General features: G+C 43.8%; 1 protein-coding gene and 1 long non-coding RNA gene across 2 annotated transcripts in view; one reads left to right on the top strand and one right to left on the bottom strand.

Moving 5' to 3' along the window:
• Positions 1-22,934, bottom strand: part of LOC141766366 (uncharacterized) — a 33,252-nt gene that overhangs the window by 341 nt on the left and 9,977 nt on the right. The window contains exon 3 of the long non-coding RNA XR_012593621.1: positions 5,541-5,622. This is a non-coding gene — a long non-coding RNA (uncharacterized LOC141766366). The remainder of the gene's footprint in view (positions 1-5,540; positions 5,623-22,934) is intronic.
• Positions 4,667-22,608, top strand: LOC141766329 (zinc finger homeobox protein 3-like). Its single transcript, XM_074633078.1, has 11 exons — positions 4,667-5,166; positions 7,882-9,586; positions 9,674-10,212; positions 10,351-10,564; positions 11,226-11,333; positions 11,606-11,742; positions 11,901-12,011; positions 13,527-13,677; positions 13,835-18,591; positions 18,728-19,393; positions 19,525-22,608. Exons 2-11 carry the CDS (start codon positions 7,918-7,920, stop codon positions 19,639-19,641), a joined length of 8,469 nt encoding a protein of 2,822 aa, XP_074489179.1. The 5' UTR covers positions 4,667-5,166; positions 7,882-7,917; the 3' UTR covers positions 19,642-22,608.

The following is a 22,934-nucleotide window of genomic DNA, read 5'->3' on the forward strand; positions in this document are numbered from 1 at the left end:
AGAAAGAAACAGGAGGCCAGATGAGAAACACGACTGAATCATAATAAAAGTGAACAATAAGGGAAAAATATTAAAGCACAAAACCAAACCATTTAGCTTGGTGATACGTGTGGGGGCACACAATTTTATTTATTGTACAGGAGTGAATTTGGAGGCCTTTGTAACATAGCACAGAGGTAGGCCAGCGTCTGAGCAAACCTATTCCTTATACATACATTAAAGCCAAAAATCTCAAAGTCTCTAATTACAAATTTACTTCTATCATTATGGTGGAGAATAAAATGTAAAATAATTAAAAACTGAATCTAATAATAATATAATTTAAGAACAGTTTTATCAAGGGGTGGGAAATTGTCCAGTATTTAATTTGTTTATGCCATTGATTTTTGGTTAAACAACGTCTAATTATATCTATATCTATTTTAAATCAATCAAATGTTATATTGCATTTCTGGTGAACAAGGTTTAAAGCCAGGGAATTCTTCGCCAATAGAATAATGAAGCCTTTAAGGTGAAACGTTTTGAACTCATTTATCATTCTTGATTTAGTTTTATATTTGTAGCCTCAAAATGCTTGACTGGACTATATTGTTCTGTTAAGGTATTCTACAGTATGTATATATAAAACATTTGATATATTTTAAATTTAAAATGTATTTAATAGTCCTGATTAATAGTGGTACATATCGATCCTTATAGGACGTATCTCTTTTAGTTTGCTTCCCTCTACACAGGGGTCAGAGATCAGGGGCAGCACCCCTGGAGCTGGTTGGGATTCATCATCTCGCTCAGGACTTCCGTAGCGGGGACCGAGCGCTCCGCTTGAAGGACCATACTGGCCAATTATGAAAAACAGGACAGTCGTGATAAATGGAAGACGTAATAAATATGTGAAATTGTGAAAATCTACTAGCTCAACTATCAACTATGCTAGTGCCTTTTATGTTATTAGGTAAATGTTCTGGCAAATTTTTGCATTGTGTGTGAGAAGGAGCCATGGATCCTATTCCACGGAGACAATTGCAGTAATATTGAACCTGTTTAATTTGGTGGTATGAGAAAGTCAATAAATTGGTGCTGGGACGATTACAGTCCTCAGATTTAGGAAATGGAGATTTGGGAAGATGGGGGTTTAATATCTTTATGCTCCTGGTTTTTCAGATATCAGTATTTCCTCCTAATGAATTTGGTGAATTTGGTAACCCTAAAATAGCAGAAAACAGCAAAGTGTAAGAACACACACATTTCTTACACTCACCATTTATATTAATTTGCTTTGGAAAAACAACTATTAGGTAGGTCTGTTGTAAGAATACGGGAAAGGAAAATAGCACCATATTTAACCCACTAATATTTTTATTATTATAATTTTTTTTACAATGTCCATCCAGGTGCCGTAGAGCAAGGCGGGTAACAATCGTAGAGTTGCTCGAAGGCCGCCTGTATTTGTAAATACCTGTATAAATGTAAAGCAGGTTGACGCTGGATGAACCTCACCCTTAGAGAGAGAGAGAGAGAGAGAAAAAAAATATTTTGAATCAGAATCAGGCAAACCAAATTAAAGGGGGTGCAAATCCCCAATGTGCCGTCTCCCTCCCCATTTCTGTCCTATCATTTATCTCTGGACCATGGTGGGGTTGTCATGTCGACCAGTCCACAAGTTACTATGACAACGGCTCAAGGGGAAGCACTTGCTAGGGAGGTTATTGCCTCCTTGGGGATGTAAGAAGGACAGGGGGAATGCGAGCAGAGACAAAGATAGGGGGGACTTATAGACACCAAAAAAAGGCTTGAATGAAGGGAGAGGTCAAGTTGGAGTGTGTTAGCTGGGAAGTGTGTTTATGTGGCTTACTATAAAGGTCAGTTTACATTCAGAATCAAGAAAAAGTGGACACGGGGTGTAAATCAGAGTTGCCCCATTGAAGCTTTGAATGCAGAGTACAAAGTTTTCTCCCCGCTGGACGAGGCCTCTCCTGTACATGATGCATTACACTTCCTGCTCAGTGCCATACCCTGGGGCAGAGAGGGGAGGGGGCAAGGGAGGGAGTGACATTAAGGACCCTCCAAGGTGTCAGATGGGTCCCCAGCTTCCCCCCCCACATTTTGTCATATAAATGTCATAAAGACAAGTTTGGAGTTGGAGAGCTTTTGGCTCTCCTTCTGCCTGGGGGGTATCATGGCGGTTAATTGCCCCATTAGCACTGACAGGGTAAATTGGTGGAAGGGCTAACTATATATTACAGTGAAAACAACAACCCCTGGCTTACACCTGAGGGCATGGTGCATTTTACAGTACGGCCTGCGCATGTTTGAGTGTGTATGCAAAGGAGTGTGTGTGTGAATTGGAAATGTAAATGCACATTCACATGAGAGCTTTAATATAAAATATTAGAATTCTATATTTATCACTACGGAAATGAACTCGCAGTGCCAGTCAGGGAGAGCGTCTCTCATATCTCTGCTGGACTTTCTCAAGGCGTGTAATGAATCAGGAGAATTATTCGAGTCTATTCTGTAAAAAATGTGATTGTATGTGAGGACGGCTTTAGAGAGGACTGTTTATTTCTGTTGTATATTAATTGTGAAGCACAAACATACAGACACACCTTGCACGTGAAGGTAGACATCAAATGTGTGTGTTCACCTGCGTTTTCATTGTGTAAAATGCAAAAAATGCAATTGCAAATACAAATGGAAATTTACATCAAGAACCAGCGATGCAAATAATATGAAGGATCATTTGAAAGCATTTTATTATCGTCCCCCAGCACTATAGTGTAAAATGTAATATAATCTGTTTATGATGAAATTCAAACAGGCTACATAATTGGTTAAAAAAAAAAAATCAGAGCCAAGCATTTTGTGTTAACAGGTAATTATTTTACATACAAGAGGCACAAATATGATATGCTAGAAATACAATACAGTATTAAAACATGCACATGTAAGGATAAACAGATATTGTTTTAGCTTCAATCATCATTTTAACATTTTTCTTTTTATTCAATATACAGAGACACACCTTGCAGATCAGTTCTTGTTTCTGTCTGTCTGTCTGTCTGTCTGTCTGTCTCTCTCTCACACACACACACACAATGCAATAGCACACACCTTGCAATATGGACTATGGCGTTAAAATTATATCACCATTCACTGTCATTGTCTTTTTGCTCATAAAATTGTCACCGTTCTAACTGCAGCCATAACAACAACAGAAAATATCCATAGGCGTAAAAAGAACAAATCAGTCACTGATTTATGTTTGTGATAACCTGCAGTCTTGAGCCAGACAGACAATCACAGTAAACGTAAAATAATTATTGGATGTTCTACAAACGTTGGCCAAATCATTTGACACTTAACTAATTGGTCAACGCATCGATTCTTTACATATTTATAGTTGCACACATGCAAGAAAATAAACAAAGACAAGACAAACCAAAAATCAAAATGTCAGTGCTCTGAAAACCAACACAAACGAAATATCATTAATATTCATGCACTATTCCGATATGGCCTTGTATAGTGCGGTTGTTTCACGCAACAGTGAGCTGATAGTAACCTCACTGCAGTTAATGCTATAGCCTTCTTAATATTCTGTGGTAACACTGTCATAATCCTATATTTTTCCACAGGGACTTTCTCTGTAATATTAACACTTTTCTTAAATTAATATTTATAAAAATTCTTAAAATAAGGACAAGCTTTTGACAATCAAGACCCTATAATAAAGTAAAGAATACTATTTGATCTTACAAATAAAATGCAGTCTTCACCTTCTAAAATATGGACGATCGACAGATTGCACATCCAGCGTGAAATTCACAATAGTATTATCATAACAATAGAGCCCAGTGGTGAGGATGGGACGGCCAGAGCAGAAATAAAAACAAAACAAAGGTCTTCTGTGATGACAAACACAGAAGTGGACACGTCAATTTAGACTTAAAATGTTTTTTTTGTTTGTTTTCCAAATGGAGAAAATGAACCAGCAAAAGCAAAACCCGAGACACAGACCTGCAGCCACAAACAATCAAGGTTGCAATTTCTCATTTCGTATTAGACGAAATCTTTTTATTTCTACCTTTTGTTTTATTTTTTAAATCAGTTTGTTAGATTATTATTATATGTGTCTACCAGACAGACACTTTGCAATTACATGCTTCAACTTTTTCCAAAGAAAGTGGTCTCTCTTATAGCACAGAAATTTAAATATTTCATGCAAATATAAATTTAATCTGGGACATAATGCTCACATTTGAGCGTCTATAACATCTTGCTTTATCTCAAACAAAAATGTCAATATTATATTCCTAAAACAATCCTCCAGGGCCTTTGCAGTGTGCTTCTCAACAGTGAATCACGGTGACAGTGTCGCATTTTCTTGCAGATTTAGTGGCACTATATTATCCCTCTAAAAAAACATATTGTGTCTGTTTTTGTGAAATTATTGTACTTCTTTTGTATTTTATCATGTCTTTAAGAGATTTTTTCTGTAATAATGATTTCTCTCTACATTTTTTTATTTTTTTTAGATCAGCTTATTTGTCTTAAAATCGTTCTGAAAAATGTATTTATGGGAATCTTTTGGCGACGTCATTCTATTTGTAATAAAATTCAACGCTGTAATATTTCGCACCTTTTTTTTTTAATATTTCCTCCTCCTTGTCCTCTCTCTGCGTCCCCTGTAGCCTCTCCTCCTCCCTCCTCCCTCCCTCTCTCTCTCTCTCTCTCGCGGAATCCTATTGATCCAAACGGGCTAATTAGCGGTGTCTGCGCAATTACGCACATGCGCACTGCGCGTAATCTCAGCCATTTTTTGAAAGGAAACTAATTAGCAGGAATAAAGAGCCAAGTGTTTTTCCCCCCACAGTGATCAGAACTCATTCTACCTCTGGAGCTCGCACAAACCCCTCCGTCCCCCTCATCTTTCTGTTTACTACAGCCTATATGTAGCTTTAATTACACTGTTGTTTTGGTAACAACTTGGACACACCGCTGCTCTCTCTCTCTCTCCCTCTCTCCACCGTTTTTTTTCCATCCAGGCTCCGTAAAAAAACGCAGAGGAATCATTCATAAGGAATGAGTGGGCTCTCTATACGATTGTTTTGTTGGACTACTACACATTCAGCGTACGGAGCTTTGTACCAGAGCCGCTGCAGAAATGTAAGTCTGCCATTTGTTTACGATATTATTAAAGGGATGGGAGGACAAACGACCCGGCGGTGGTTTGGTTTAGTGCAGCCTGTAAAAATCTGCACAAATCGAGCTTTTTTTTGTTGATCTGCTTGTGCATTGAGTCACCTGTTACTGGATACTGAACGCGATCACTCTTTGGGTTTAGCTTGTGGTACTGTGCAGTCCACTGTAAATAAACAAAGGCTGAAGTAGTCTGCAGGCTGAGTGTTGGTCAGAGGCTTGACAACACAGACAGACAGAGACACAGGGAGTGAACTTCTAGTCGCAGGTTATTCTCCAACAGCCCGGTTAGTATGGCACCCCAGAATAATGCAATAATAATACAGCTTCAGTGCTATTACCTTGAGACATGGTGGAGGCTGTCCAAAAGCAGTTGCGTTCAAAACAGTATTTTGTCCATGTCCAACTGTGTTTGTCCAGGTCCTATAAAGACAAAACAAAATGCATTTTCTTAAAGTATAGCCACACAACTCTTCTTCTCTCTGTCTCTCTCTCTCCCCTTCACACCCCTGTCTCTCCTTTCTCTCTATTCTTAACACACACACTCCTACAGACACACACACACACACACACACACACACACTACACACACACCAGCCTATAAGACAGAGCTTCAGGGGACACACTTTTTGTTAGATATTTGTGCATCATTTTATGTTGCAAAATCTGTAATAATCACACCTAATAACAAATATGTCATTCATATTTGCATTGATAACATGTACAATTTCAGTTGATTTGTGTGTGTGTGCTTAATTGACATTATAGGAGTCAGTTTGCAGTGGGGTTTACTCACATTAACATACACACATAGATGTACAGACACACACACTACACACGCACACACACCAGCCTATAAAATAGAGCTTCAGGGGACACACTTTTTGTTAGATATTTGTGCATCATTTTATGTTGCAAAATCTGTAATAATCACACCTAATAACAAATATGTCATTCATATTTGCATTGATAACATGTACAATTTCAGTTGATTTGTGTGTGTGTGCTTAATTGACATTATCAGAGTCAGTTTGCAGTGGGGATTTACTCACATTAACACACACGTAGATGTACAAACACACACACACACACACACGTTGTTAAATGATGGTTTCCCGCACTTGTGATCGATAGAGAGCCAGGAATGTTTGTATAAATAGTTACATTGCTGATAGACCCAGGTTATTGATTGCAGTGTAAATGAAAATCTTTATCAGATTAGAGACTGTTCTCAGCTGCTGGCAGGCAGGCTCAGCCCCTCAGCACTACCCGGCGGGACAGTGGACAGCTGCAGTGGGCAAGGGTCTGTGGCCTGTGACATAAACACAGTACATTAAAGCACTATCAGAGTGCCGATATGAGCCATATATCTTTAAGGTGCAGAGAGGAGAGAGGGGGTGGCTACAGCCGAGAGAGGGTGTTTAAGCAGGAGGAGGAGGAGGAGGGGGTTGGTTGAAGGAGAAGGTGAAAGGGTACATTAAGGTCTCTCCTTGATTAAAAAAGGTCAGTAATGAGATTGTGGGACACACACAGAGTAAGAGAGATGTATCTGTCTCATCTGGCATCCATCTGTCAGTTAGAAACAGAAGAGGAGAAGAGACCCGATTAATTTTTTTAGGAAGTCTCCGTAGTGATGCACGATTGTGCTGGAGATTAAGATTCTTTGTGTAACCTCATCGATACATTTTTTTGGGGGAAATTTTAAGGATTAACCTGAACGTTTATGGTCATCCATGTATGATAAAACATGCTAGTTTCATTAAATCGGGATTATTTCAAATGCCAAGGAAATGTAGTCTTAAAATAGACATTAATTTAAATTGTTTGTTTTTAAAAAACACATCATTATCGACTATAAATGCATGATACATAAAGTTTCAGTTTATTACAAAAAGGATTCATTATTTTAACGTACATCATCGCTTCGGGTTTTATTTGTACAGTATGGGTGTGTTTATAGTGTGAAAGCAATGGGATTTACAGGAGGTGTGCACAATGTTATACACATACAATGAGAGGAGAAATAAAATACTCTGCAACACCACTTACTATTGCTTCAAAAATTACCACAGATTTTGATCAACACTCGTCTGAAATCTCAACAAAAATTGCCTCGTACGAGCTGTATTTTTCACTAAATTAGATTATACAGGTGTTTATTGTATTGTGGCCACCCCCTGTGTTTGCACTGCGTGTTATAAAATGGCTCGCGCTCAACAGAGATCCTGTTTCCTCTCATAATATCCTTGTACCAATGCACAGCAAAAGACTGATACACTGGCTTTAATGTTCTTTTATCTGCTTTTATCTAAGTGTGGCAATTTAGTGGAAGCCCGTTAGCTCAGAAGCATTCAGTTCTTTATTTAATCCTATCCCCTGAGAAATATTATAGACCTCCTGCGTAGCCTTTACCCGCATTCCTCTACCTAGTTTAGCGCTCATGCTATTGATTTTCCCATTAAGGGCTAACGCTAACCCCGGAGTAACCAGCCTCTGTATTGCGCGCTGTGAAGGCAGTATTGAACAGATGCTATCCAGGGACTGTAATCAATGGCCTCCACTGTTATGCAATATTATTTACATGACTCATGTATTTCATTTTCTCCTCTTTTTCCCTTCACTCTTCTTCTGTCTCTGTCTGTCCTGCTCCCTTCTTCTTCTTTCTCTGTATCTGAAACACAGGTGGGGTAGTAATGCGTGGCAGCTGTAGCCTCTGGTATGGACAGCGGTGAGGGAGGAGGAGGGGATGGAGGGGGAGGAGAGGAGAGAGATGCTGACCTCAGTCCCCAGGCTTTATCTCTTCCTCTCCTGACCCTAGCGGTCAGTCCGGAGCAGGGGTCATCCTCTCATACCTCAGCCATGGCCCCTGCCAAAGAGCCCCTGACCCTGCCTCAGCAGGAGGAGGAGGGCGCAGAGGGGTCCCAGGCTAGAGAAGAGACCCAGGGAGGTGAGCAGAACGAAGGAGGCCGACAGTCACAGGAGAATGGAGCGTGTCAAAAGCAGGGGATGAAGGAAGACTTCGGGGAGGGATATTTGTCAGGGCAAAGGAAGGAAGAAGGGGAGGTGCATGTAGGTGTGGGAGAGGCGTCAGTTACAGGGGGCCTCCCAGCAGCCCTTTGCAGCAGAGGGGGAGAGGAGGAGAAGGAAGAGGAGGAGGCCATCTCAAACCAAAGCCAAACCAAATCCAAATGTTCTTTATTACCTCAACAGAGCCAGCACAGCTCTTCTTCCAGCACTGCGAAGGCCAGTGGCACACTCGACAGCAAAATAGCCGCCTCTCCAAAGCCCTCCCCCACTCCTTCCACCTCTCCGGAGCCCTCCCCTTTTCTTTCCACCTCTCCAAAGCACTTCACATGTCTGTCCTCCTCTTCTGCCCTGCTGAGCGAGACAGAGGTAAAAGACATTAAGGGAGATCAGGGCTGGATTTCTGGGTTTCCTCAGAGCTTTAAATCCCAGCAGTCTACTCTGGCTTTTCCACTGGCAGGTACGGAGCCTGCCAGTACACCTGCTGAAGATGACGGGCCGGCAGGGGTTCCTCACTCTTCCATTTCCAATGGAGATGGTGCCAAAGCTCCAGAACCAAATGACAGCCAGCTAGACGCGGAGGTGGATGACGAGAGAGACAAAGAAGAAGAACAGAAAGAAGCTGTCCTTAAAAACCTCAACCAAGACCTCTCTCCTAATTCACTGACCAGTCACATGACCATAATGCACTCACGCAACTCCTGCAAGACGCTGAAATGCCCCAAGTGTAACTGGCACTATAAGTCTCAACATACACTGCAAGTCCACATGAAGGAGAAACATCCGGAGACGGAAGGCCAGTGTGTGTGTGGCGCCACCGGGGGAAAGTGTGTGTGTGGCGGTGCAACACGAGGCGTGTGTGGATATTGCAGTTCGGGGAAGCCCCATCCTCGCTTGGCCCGCGGTGAAACCTACGCCTGTGGCTACAAGCCCTACCGCTGTGAGGTGTGTGACTATGCTACCTCATCGAAAGGCAACCTCAGCATACACATGCAGTCGGATAAACACCTTAATAACGTTCAAGGTGGGGGACACTCGAACGGTCACATCCACACTTCTCTCATTACCAACAATAGCAGCTCCTCCGAAAGTCACGTAGTAGATGAGCCCACATACAAGCCCCCACTCTCTACTCCTCCGCCTACTACCCAGCCTGCGAAGCTCACACCACCCGCACACACTCACTCTCATGGTAAGCGGTGGCGGTGTGATGTGTGCGACTATGAGACAAGCATTGCCCGCAACCTGCGCATACACACCACCAGCGAGAAACACACACATAACATGCTAAGGCTCCAGAGAGGTTACTATCTGTCTCACTGCAGGAGTCTTGCCCCGCAGCTGAAACACCTGCAAAGCACAGGTGAGTGAAGCATCGCTCGCTGTAATTCAACATTAAAACATGAATAAAAATGTGTAAATTCTTACAGATGATCACTCTGTGTTTTAGGTGCGGAACTCTCCTTGAACATGCGGCTGACCAGTCAACAAGTCGCGGATCAGCCAGTCACCCTTGGGTCTACACTGACTCCTTCTCCCTCCCCCTCTCCCTCTCCCCCTCCAGCCCCCTCTATGTCCCCCTCTGAACCCCTCTCCCAGGGCGTGTTTCAATGCCTTGTCTGCTCCTGCTTTTCGTCCGACAGCTTAGAGTCTGTGGAGCAGCACCTGAACGCCCCTCGCTCTCTGCCCCAGTCTGAGTGGTGCTCCCTGGTTGCTGGTGGCTGCCACTGCAGGCTGTGCGGCTACACCACCCCGCTGAGGGCTAACTTCTCCTTGCACTGCCAGACTGACAGACACCGCACCCGCTACCAGCTTGCAGCTCACCTCCAGGAGGGCGGGGACAGGGGTCCGGAGGGGGCTGCCCTTATTGCTAAGGGCAACCCCGTCCAGCTGAGGTGCAACCTGTGCGACTACGTGACCAGCAGTTTGGACAAGCTACGAGGACATTCCCTCAGTTCACACCACGAGGCCAGCGTCCGGGTTTACCGAGTCAGTCCACTCTCAATAATAACCCCTTTGTCTTAGAACATACAAGTTGTGTTTGAAATAAAAATGTATTCAGCAATTCATGATAATCAGACAACCATAATCATTTCCATTCTCTCCCTTCTACTTCCTTATTTTTAGTTCCTGCAGCAGTATGATGGTGAGGTTGATGGAGGATCGTGGCTGTTCCACTGTCTCTTATGCAACCACTCCTCCTCTTCTAAACTCCAAGTACTGAAACACAGTCAAACCCCAACCCATCAGCAGAGGGAAGGGCTACTACAGCTGCAGCCAATGGGCGGAGAGGAGCTTGCAGCCATTTTTACCATCAGGAAAAGCCCTGATGATGTCACAGGTAAGACTATGAACCGTGTGGCCGTATTTGATTTCATGTTGCTTGCTGACCTCGGCGAGCAGACAGGGAATTAAGATGAAAAGAGTGAGAAAATGAGTAATGGCTGTTGCTGAGATATTGATCAAGTAAATTGATTTGTCGATACACATCCTTGTTATATCCCCAATAACCCCTGACAACAGCTAACTAGCACCTGCTAATCAATGGACCAATACAAATCCCCTGGATAAGAATGGGGGAGGTGGATGCAAGTCACCAGAGTGCAGTCTATTCAAGATAAAACACAGAATTTACGTCGTTGGGAGTGTGTGAACTGCTCTCACAACATCTAAAATTAGTAGTTCAACACTTCAGTTGTAAATTAAGTGTATCGTGCGATTTGTCTATGTGCGGATTAAGACTTATCGAGGTGAACTGATGTGTTGTAAGTCCATATTACCTCTACTCCACCTCTGAGGAGATTCTAATGGAGAATCAATACTTGATCAATAGTGTATGGAGGCAAGCAAGAAGAATGAAGTGTGGTCCAAAGACATTGGTCTTTTTGAAGGATGCTATCTAGAGGATAATATAAACTACAATTAGCCTGATAGTTTGTGAGAGCATATTGTATAAAGCACAATGTTTGTGTAGCATAATTATGTGCCTTGTCCCCTCCCAGGAGAGCTCAGTGATGATATGGAAACTTCCAGTGAGACCGCCACTGGTCCTTTGGACACAACCAAAGACACTTGTAACTTGGAGGACAAGCAGATTTCGGAGGAGACAGGTATGGCTGCTACAATGTGCAAAACAATTCAACAACATACAGTATATTTATACAGAGATGTGCGCTTAAGTCTTTAGAAATGAGTCATTGAGCATGAAAAAAGCATGAAAAACGACTAATCGACTAAAGACAGTCGAGTAAGACCAAAACAACCGATTAGTCGACTAGTTGACTAGGAGGGGGCAGCCCTAGAATTATAGTTAACTCAAACGATAGCATGATAATATATCACACACATCTATTGACATGTTCATTTGAATTTTTACTTGAAGAAGAAACTAGGGAGGAGGAAAGAGAAAAGAGGGAGTCATTGCCCTCAGTCAAGCGTCCATCCTCTGGATGTGAGGAAATGGAAAACTCTATCTCAACCAAACGCCCCAGAATTCACCAGCAAAATCAGAACCAGCAGGTGAGCAGTTGACACACATTTGAATAATTTATGTCCATGTGAATATGAAATGTAACAACGGACACAGTTAATGGAGTTCTAGTGTGATAACCCATGCACATCTGTGCTCTCTTTCAGCCTTCTAATTCAGCACTTTTTTCTTCTCTCGACTCTTTTAGACTGTCCAGTGCCCTTTGTGCCAGGTTAAACTCTCACACACACACCTTCGACAGCATCTCTCACATGTGCACAGTGTGGCACAGGACTGTGTAGACAAGCTCATCAGCACAGTAAGTGTATGCAAGTGTGTATTTGTTGTATTTGCGTTTGTCAGGAAGCAAAAGAAAACGAGAAGGCAAAAGCGATGGGGGATGGGGGAGAGTGAAATGTAGGGAGACAATTCCATTAAGAAGGCACCAGAGAGAAAGGCAGCGCTTTTTTTAATGCATGTTTAAGTAGCTCCCCGCTATCATCTTTGATGCAGCCGTGCATTCGGTGTGTATGTGTATGCACGTTTTTTAGAGTGGAAGAGAGAGGGTTTGACGGAGTGAGTGAGGGAAAAGCCAGTCTTTCTATAATGCATGTTTAAGTAGCCCTCTATTACCAGAAGTGCAGTCAAGCTAAAAAGGGGCCCCCATGCTTTTTACTGTGTCTCTCCAACTAACAAAGACTGGTCATCTATCCACATCACCATCCTCCATCTCCCTGGCCCGTATGCTAAGTGGCCTTTGTCTCTTGCGCTCTTCGCCTCCACTTGACTGACTGCTTTTCACCCTTTCTCCCCTCTGCTGTCCCTCCCTCCCCCCCCCAAGCTACTCCTATCACTCCTATTCAGCAATCTCTGTCCCGGCCCCTCCCTTTCTGTCTCTCCCAAGCTCTCTCTCAATTTCTTATGCGTTACCCCTCCCTTACTCGCTCTCTCTCTCCGAAGCAGTTTTTTTTTGTTCATTGCCCCATACTTTCTCCCTCCCTCTCCATGCTCTCTCTCTTTTTCATATTCTACACCCCTTACCCTCCTTACCCCCCACCATCGTCCTCCCTCCTTCCCCTCCGACCCCTCCCTCACTCTCTCTGATAGTAATTGAGGTTCATTAATTCAGACTGAGGTGATGATGGCCATTATGTACCTTGCTTTCCAATTACGCTCTCTAGATTAAGCCTGACCTTCAGTTTTCTCTGCAGTGTGTATGTGTGTGTGTGTGTGTGGTTGTTCTTCTCTTTCTCTCTTATGAAGCTGTTACGCAGAGAAAACTCTTGTCATGTAAATCTCATCTTTAGCTGTCCGTCCTTTCCTAAGGGTAGCTAGCTGTTCGCATAGATATAGTATTTGCTCTCAGTGCTCGAAGCTGTGGAGATGGAGGTTTTCTATATGAAGAATGATTTTAAATAAATTCATTATTCAGCTCAGTAAAGTTTTATTAAACCCTTGGGGCATGTTGAAGGGTGTCGTAGGAGCTGAAGGGCAGACCCACATATCTCAACCATATACACTTATTACCAAATTGATGTGCCTTGCTGTCTATACCGCTGTGCCGGCAGGTGCAAGATGTAGCGATACACTTACAGATTCACACTTTAATGTTTTATGATATTAGGACTGGGTGTGCAGACACTCATGTTTATACATCTTGATATTTGCTTGCTATTATGCTGTACAATTAAATGTTTTATTCATAATGTTAGATTAAGAAAATATGGTAATATCCCATATTTCTTTCTGAATTGGTAAAACAACACTGAGTGGAACTGGCAATAAATCCCCCCCAAAAAAACAAAATTGACAGACTGTCAATTTTTTCTTCCAGGTCACACTATCCATGGAACAACCGCAGCCTGAGCTGCAGACAGAACCAGAGACAGATGATACTCAGAAAAATAAAAACACCAAGAATAACAATGCAAATTTTTCCCATACTGATGATTCCTGTGCCTCAGTTGATTCACAGAAAAACAAAGGTTGGTATAAAATGCATGTTAAAACTGACCATAATTTAGATATTAATAGAAGAAAAATAAATTCCAAACCATGTCATGGTAATTCGTTCAAAACAAATTGTTTTCTTGGCCTAATGTTATTTAAAATTTACTATTACTCTTTTTACGCATTTTGCAGGCATTTCAGTGGAGAACACTGAGGGAGATGTAGCCGCACCCAAAGATGTCACAGCTCTACTCACCCCACCCCTAGAAGACAACACCACTCACCCTTCCAATGGCAGACTGGCTCCTCAGTCCCCAACTCAGACCCCCCCCTCCTCCCCGCCCACCTCCCCGATTGGCGACCCCCCTCCCCTTTCTGATCGCCATGGTTACCGGTTCCGTTGCAGCAGGTGCAGCCTGGCGTTCCCCACTCAGGAGAAGCTCCAGCTGCACTGGCAGTACCATGCCATGAGGGCGGCGACAGAGTGCCCCCTCTGTTCTAGACAATGCCGCAGTCAGGAGGCCCTGCAGAGACACTTGCAGAACACACACTCACAGCTGGACAACACACAGGGGCAGAATACACACTTGCCGCCTCACACTGCTCAGTACATGGAGCATAATAAGAGTTCAGTCCAACAAGATTTTAGTTTATCACCTCAAGTGGGTCAAGAAGCAGGAGAGGGTGAGGATGAAGAGATAGAGGAAGAGGCACTAGGCATGGAGGTAAAGGAGGAACAAAAAGAAGTACAATTTAAAGAGAAGGATATGGTCGGTGAAGTTGATGGAGGTGAGGAGGATTTACCTGAGCCAGAGAAAGGGCCACATGAGGAGATCATATCAGAACCTACTTCCAGCTCTGTTTTCAGGAAGTGCCCTAACCCCACAATGGACCGCTATCTGGATCCCACCAGGCCCTATAAATGCACAATATGCTCTGAATCTTTTACCCAGAAAACCATTCTTCTGGTCCACTATAACTCTGTGTCCCATCTCCATCGGGCCAGACGAGCCCTGCAGGACTCTGGCACAGGTGCTGCGGCCCCCGAGGCTCCCCGTGGCCCAGATCCTAGGCCCTACCGCTGCCGATTGTGTGGAGTGGGCTATAGCCAGAGCTCCACACTGGACATACATCTTCGCTCTGTCCTTCATCAGACAAGAGCCCGTAATGCCCAGAACTCAGCTCAACAGACCCCAGCATCTGCTCCAGTGTCAGTCCCCACTACTGCTGCTCAGGCTGCTACCACCAGAGAAGAAACATCTAAGAGTTTGTCTTTCACCAAGAGGTCAGATGTAGTAAGCTCATCAACCTCTTTACTATTAGGCCCTGGCCTAGCAGCCGAGGCCCAGCCAACCCTCTCTAACCCATCTGACAGCAAGCAGGCTAAAAAGAGAGTGGCAGAACTTATAGCATCAAGAAACCAGCTAATGCTAATACAACAGCAGCAATTAGCCCAGGCTCAGGCTCAGGCCCAAGCTCAGTTACAACAACACACCGCTCTGCTCCAGTCCCAATTGATGCAGCATCTTCCCTTAGGGACAGAGAATCTCCTTAAACAACACTTCTCCCTGGCACCAGACACCTTGCTCTCTCTGCAGCAGCAACTTCTTCTGCCCTTTTACTTGTCAGGAGACATGCATCTTAACCCAGAGTTAACTTTTAAGAGCCTCGAACTTAGTCAGTTTGTGTGTGCCAACCCAAAAGAACCGGTTAAGGCAGAAGCTAAATGGGAGTCCCAACGTCAAATAGACGAGAAACAAACCCCGAGACAAAGTTCAAACTCAGCTGTTAGCCAACCAAAGGATCATTTGCAGTGTGAAGCTAAGGTTGAAGTTGGCTGCAGTGTATCCACCAACAACCAGTCAGAAAGAGAACACAGCAATTTTAGAGGTGAGGAAGAAAAAGAAGAAATGCTTGTTCCTACTGTTAAAAATGAGAGTCAGAAGGAGGAAACAGATTCCTCCTCATTTAATGTTCCTGGATTGCAGTGTCCTCCTCCCAGAGTGCCCTATGCTGCTGTGAATGGGGAGCCCCTTCGAGCCCTGCTGCAGAGTTATGGCTATGAGTTGGCACTGCAATATATACAAAGTAGACACAGACACCAGCAGCAGATACCAACCCATATGTTACCGGATAAACAGGAGTGCTCTGATATCAAAAAGATGGAGGTATGCTCAGAGGAAGAAAGAGTTGAGTTTAGTGGACTACAGGATGGAAAGATGGAAGGCTGTAACAAGGATAACAAAGGAGTAGAGGGCAATGGAGAGATAGCAAGTTTGCCACAAGAGAAAAAGCAGGAAGATGATGAATCACCAAACAAAGAGAAAGAATGCTGTGGAAGAGGAGAAAAGTGTAGAGACTGTGGCAAGTTTTTTTCAGATGCCTTGATTTTAAAAAGCCACCGGGAGTACATTCATAGGAAGCTGTTTCCTACTCCTGCACTGGAGAGGTTTTCCAGAGAATACAGGCTGCAGTATGACCAGATCTACCCTCTCACACAGTCTAAATCTGGGGAGAACTCAACTGCTTCAGCTGCAGCACCAGTCCCATCCTCAGAATCAGAAGTAGCACCGGAACCAGCTATGCCTCAAGTTAAAAGCCTTGTACCCTCACCTGTACACCCTTCAGATCCAATAACCAAAATTTGTACTCCAGCTACAGACCCAACATCAACTGCCCTCGCACCTTCTTCTCCAATTCCTTCTCAACCTCAAGAATTACCACAACAAGAAGCACCCATCCCAAGCACATCTGCCACAGCTACTTCTCAAACCACACCCCCGGCTAACTCCATACCTCTTACCTTACCTAAAATACCTATGCTTCCTCTTTCCTTGCCCCAGCTTCCTTTACCTAACATTTCCCTACCCCACATTCCTTTTCCCATGGACCTATCTCTCCTCTCTCCAGTTGTGATGCAGTCTATGGGTCTCCAGCCCCAATCTTGGTTAGACTCAAGTGTGAACCCTGAGTTGGCAAAACTCTACCAATCTCAACTCAACTCAGCACTGCTAGGGCAACAGCCACAGCTCAGCCCTTCTTTGCTAGTCCAGCAACCCCAGCTAAGCCCAGCTTTGCAAGGTCAGCCTCCACAGCTCAATCCTGCGCTGCTGGGTCAACCATCCCAACACAGCCCTGTCCAAACAGGACATCAACCCCAAGTCAGCCCAACAATACTTGAACATCAGGGTAAGAGAACCCGAACCCGAATCTCTGAGGAGCAACTGACTGTTCTGAGGAAAAACTTTGATATTAACACCCTCCCCAGTGATGAAGAGGTCAACAAGATGTCTGCTCTGTCTAGTTTGCCTCATAAAGTCATCAAACACTGGTTTCGCAACACCCTATTTAAAGAGCGCCAGCGAGACAAGGATTCCCCTTACAATTTTAATAACCCCCCAACCATAGCCCTGGAGGAGTCCAGAGAAGTAGCACAAACCCAACCTCTGACACTTTCCCCATGTTCACTGTCCCCAGGCCTTCCAGTCAACACCTCCCCACAGCCCCAGACCACAGACCTCCAAAGAGGAGAGCCCCATAGGGGCCGACGCTCTTCCCGAACCCGCTTCACGGAGCAACAGCTGGAGACCCTGCAGGGGGTGTTTCAGGCGACTCCCTACCCCAGAGAGGAAGAATATGACAGGTTGTCTGCTCTGTTGTCTCTCCCAAACAGAATCATTGTTGTATGGTTCCAAAATGCTAGACAGAGAGCCCGCAAACATCAAGACCGGGGGACAGACGATGGATTAGAGGGGAAGAACCAGGTTGACAACATTCACAGACAGAGAAATGGCTGCTACAAGAATGATGATGATGGTGATAACAGCTCTGGGGATGAAGGACAAGGTGAATCTCAGAATGAAAATTCCATGGATCTGACTTATGAGTATTACACCAACCCTGACTCACCTGTCCTTGATTCTTCCTCTCACTGCACAGAAAGTGAGCATCTAACAGCCAATGGCGAAACAACACCTGTTACTAGGAAACAAGAAGATATAACAACCTCTCCTCAGGCTAACAAGAGCCTAACTGTTGGGCAAACTCAAAATGAAATTTCAGATGCAGACATCCAGCGTAAGGAAATTGTACAGGCCATGAAAACAGGGTCCTCTCCACAACCTGAGCCCAACATGGAGCCAGAAAGTACTCCCGAAAGACCTCAGCCTCGCTCTTCCTCCTCTAAACAAAAAACAGTACCCACCATCGCATCCACAGCTCATTCCAGCCAGGGGCATACGCACAGTCCTCCTTCTGATCAAGCTGTCGAAAAGCCCGCTGATATATCACCCAGCCTCCTTGCTGCTCCAGAGTCCGAAACAAGCCACATTCGGCTGCCCGATGCCACCTCTGGCCTATCCACTGAAACCCAGCCAAAAAACCAGCTCCAACCCCAAACCCAGGCTCAGTTCCAGTGCAGTCTCTGCCCAGTGTCCTTGCCCTCATTCCAGCTGTGGCAGGAGCATCAGACCAGGCACCTCCTGGCAGCTCAGTCCCAGGTCCAATTTCTCCACTCTGGCTTCACAGACCGAACCATGCCTTACATGATGCTCCACCCCAACCACACCCTGATGGCTAGCCAAATGCTTTCAGGCGCTATGTCCCAGATGCACCCTAATCCCACACATCCCATGATTTCACACTTAAACAGCATGCAAATTAATAACACTCTCTCTGATCACTCAAGTAACACCCTCACCAGCCTCTCTCAAAGTTCCCTGTCACCCATGAAGCAGAGTTCAAAGCTTATGTCAGAGACCAGTTTTGAAGGCCATAAAGGCAGTAGAGAGATTGAGGAGGAGCACAGAAGGGATAAGCGTCAGAGAACTACCATCACACCAGAACAGCTTGAAGTTTTGTATCGGCGCTACAGCATGGATTCTAACCCCACCAGAGGAGTCCTGGAAGGCATTGCACGCGATGTGGGCCTCTCAAGACGTGTGGTTCAGGTATTTTATGGATGTTTGTTGTGTTTGAATATGAGTGAATGTTTTTCAGAGAGAGGGGCAGAAAGCAAGGCATAGAAAATGACTTAACGCTTATGTGTATCTCCAATTTTAAAACATGCTGGTCTTTCCTTTACAGGTTTGGTTTCAGAATACACGAGCCAGAGAGAGAAAAGGACAATTTCGGTCAATGGGGCCGGGATCCAGTTTCAGCTTGGGTATGAACCACCTGCGCTGCCCATTCTGCAGGGCTCTCTTCAAGGTAAAGAGTGCTCTGGATGCCCATATGAGGTCACGCCACTGGGCAGAGGCTGAAAGAGCAGGCTACAACTTATTGATGAGTAATGGATCCAATGTGCAGATTGGGATGGCTATGTCATCTGTCATGGACAGACCAGGTCCATCTATATCCTCCAGCCTCATCCCAAACCATGGCTATGTTATGATTAACAAAGAGATGACTATGAAGCCATCTGTGACCTCTTTGTCTTCAACCACTGATCTGAACAACCCACTGGATGATGATGACTATGAGGAAGACGATGAGGAGTACCCATGTGAGGAGGGTTCCAGTATGGCTGACCAAGGGTCTCCTAGTCCTGAGGGATCTGGGGGTCCAAGCTCAGATTGGGGTGAGACGCAAAGTCTGCAACAGCACCAACATCAGCAGCAGCGCCAAAGGACACAGATGAGCCACTTCCAGGTACTCCAGCTCAGAGACTTCTACAGGAGCCACCGTACCCCCAACCGACATGAGTGTGAGACACTGGGCCAGGAATTGGGACTGCCTCACCGAGTGGTGCAGGTAAATGTTTCAAATATTCATAAATGATAAAATGCAATTTGATCTGCATTTATTAAAGATTAAAAAAATTTCAGAACAATCAAGTCTTTTAAGGGAAATGGGTAATATATTCGTACAAATTTTTTTTGCAGGTGTGGTTCCAGAATGCCAGAGCCAAGGAGAAGAGGGCCAGGAGCCTGAGCTCTGACTCTGCAGAGAGGGAGCAGGCCGAGCTATCCGCGGGGGCCGGGGAGAGAGACAGAGCTTAGAGAGGCAGACTACGGTCCCTTTTCTTCTTTCTACTACATTCTCCTCAAAACCCCTCCTGCACCTGCTGTCGACGTCTAAACATATACCCTGTCCACTTTGCTGCCAAACCTGTAACCTAAACACCCCAAAGATGCCGAGCCACAGTGGCCCAAAGAGAAACTCTCAACTGAAAGTAGGAGAGAGCCCAAACCAAGTCCTCTCTACCACAGCTTTCCTCTTTTCATATTGTTCTTAAACTCTTTCCTGGTCTGTCCTTTCTTGTTGGAAAGAGCTCCTCTCCCTATTCCGTCAGACACCTTACTACAACCAAACACCACCTTGAAAAAAAAACCAACCAGATGCCACAGAGGCCAAAGAGCATTCTCCAAGTATGTGACCTCACTGCCCAGCTAGACCTGCAGTCTACCTCTCAGTCTGCATGACAGACTCACAGTGGGCCCTCCACCAGACAGTGCTAGATGACTAGCTGTGTAGCATGTAGTGCCAGTCTGTAAGAGGCTGGAAAAGAAATTGTCAAAGAGATTTTAGTGTAAATAGAGAGCTCCAAAAGATAAACTTGAAGAAAAACAAAGCAGTTAACAGTGGATGAAGAAGAAGATGAAAAAAAAACAAAATATCCTTGAAATAAACGGAGGTATTCGCATAGAGCTTTTGTAAAGACTGACTCAGATTCCAAAGCTCGTAACCAAAATTTTTCATGTCTGTGGATTTAGTTTCAACACGTTTGTTTTCAATAACAAACTGCAGAGCTGACGTCTGTACCGTGAATGGGTGAGATCTGCAACTGGCAAAAGTAAGCCGAGTACCAATAGACTGATGCGGTGCCAGAATGCAGCTTCACCCTCCACAAGCCAATGATGAGTCTTCTGTTGTACATGTACACCTTCTATGTTCCTTTAGTGGATAACAGCCCAAATAGCACAGAACGTAAAGGCCAGTTTGTCCTGAACGGGGCAAACTATTTTTTATAGCACTCAACCATTATACTGTATATGAAAACTTTAACCAAACTCAAATTTACATTGTGTGTGTTTAGTAATAGTTTCTTAATATAAATCTTATGGATTGAGATAAACTGTCTTGCTTCGATATAATAGTGTCATGATTATGAAAAGATTATGACAGCTTTGATATGTTCAGGCAAGGTGACTTACTGCCTTTCCGTTCTATTTGAATATACCAATGGCTGACCAATGTTATGTGATTAATGTAAAGCTTTCTATGCTCAGGTCAACAGCTCAACATGGCTCCGCTTCAAATGTGATCTTAATACTGTACTTTTCTGTTTTTAAAACAGAGGAGGCATGGTTAAACCTTGGACTAAGTATTAAAAAATATCTACAAAAACATCTGTATTTCAAAGATCTGAGCTTTTCACCTCTGAGTAATAGATTGTTACAAAAACCTTATTGAAACTAAAGTGTTTAATAGTGTGAGGGGTAAATGTACAGTATTTAGCTTTTGTATGGTTGACTCAAGACTTCATTGGATGATTGAGACATAGCTCCCTTTTCCACTTACAGATGGGGAGCTACTGCGCAAATCTGAGAAAAACTTTGGATGTTATTGATGTTATTTTTGTACACTTAATTTATTTTCCCTCTTTCTCCCTCCCTACCTACTTTCCTTGTTTGCTCTCTACCTTTCTTCCTGTGTTCATTTGCAACCAGTCCTTATTCTAACTGTAATAATGATAATATAACAATAATAGCTAAACAATAATTAATGCTTTAAGACAAAAATCCAAAGACGTGATAATACTTTAACCATATGACCTACAAAAATAAGCGCTACTGTTTACTTGACGATGTATTGCTGTTTTTAAAGAAGGAAGGAGTCCCTATATCTAAGCTACTGTTTTCTGCCTCTCATAAGCACACTGGAGACTGTAACCAAAACCCCAAACTAGAGCCATGGCAGTCTGTAATATAGCGGTTAAAGAGTTTTACTTCTCTTGAGAAATGTTGCAGTTTATTTTTCTTTCTTTTTTTACCATAGTGTTGAACTTCAGCCCTTAAGGATGTCCAGTTTGCTGCTAATGTACTGTAGTTTCTAACGATACTGTAGAAAGATGCATGCTCTGATCGCTTTACCACTAGGCTTTAATGACTACAAACTGTAATGATACCTGTGATGCTGTTGATAAACTGCTCCTCTGTTGTTCTGTTGAAAACAAATGGATATGTGGGGCTCAATTCCATCAGGTTTGTTTTTCAGTATCTTATTAATTACCCCTTCTCAGAAGATAAAAATGGCTTTCGTAATACCAGAAATATTTTTTCAAGCTTCCAGTTTTAGAGAAACCTGCTTGGGGCATTAACTTCTCAATACTTATGGAGATACTGCATAGCTATTTGAAGGAGTTCAGCCCCAAACCTTCCACCGGTATGGTGTCAGTCTTTCTGTGTTGCAATGTCTCTAGTCCATTTGTCCAGCTAAAACAGCTTTGCTGAACTCAGACTGACATCACAGCCAACTTTCCAAAGGATGTGGACTGACTAACTCTGTCATGTTTTGTTCTTAAACTAACCAATGTTTACGACAATACCAATGAGCTTTCTTCTGTACAGAAATGTGCATTCCAAATACCACAAAGGCAGTTTTTTTGTATACTGATTATTTTAAATTTCATTTGTCGTATTCTCTTGATCTTAGTGACTGTAAGATGTACATATTGGGGTCCTCTATGGTGAAGGGACTCTGTTATCCTTACTGTAGGTAAAACTATTCTTTTAATTTTTTTCTGGATATGTTGTTGCCATAGTGATGACCAAAAAGATACCTGTGATGTGCACCTGTCCTTATGTCCTGCTCCAGTGGTTTAGTGTGTCTCTATACTCTCCTTCCCAAAGTTCTCCCATACTGGTGTGTGTTTCTCTTCCTTTCCCTTCCCATACTCCACTGAGCTAAATAAAGTCTGCTTTGGTGCATGCTCTGGTCTCATCCCTTTGGTCTAACCGAGAGAAGCCATTTTGTGAATGTTGTGGTATGCGAGGGTGTCTGCCTGTTATGCGTGTTTCATATTCCAGGTTGTATGTTCGGTGGTGGTGTGTGTCTGGCTGGAAGGCTTTTGATGTGCAACCGTGTGTGTTTGTGTGTGTGTGTGTGTGTGTATGTAACACAGCAGTGCGTGGAAGGCGTTTGGTGAATGGAGCCATGACCTCTGGGGTCACTTCATTAATTACATCTGTGACATTCAGCCAGATGAGTTTCCTTTGTGACTAAATGATATGATGAATATTAACGACCTCGGATGAATTACACTGCTGCTTCTGCTGCTGCTGCTGATGAT

The sequence above is a fragment of the Sebastes fasciatus genome, chromosome 4, assembly GCF_043250625.1.
Source record: "Sebastes fasciatus isolate fSebFas1 chromosome 4, fSebFas1.pri, whole genome shotgun sequence".
Taxonomy (NCBI): Eukaryota; Metazoa; Chordata; class Actinopteri; order Perciformes; family Sebastidae; genus Sebastes; species Sebastes fasciatus.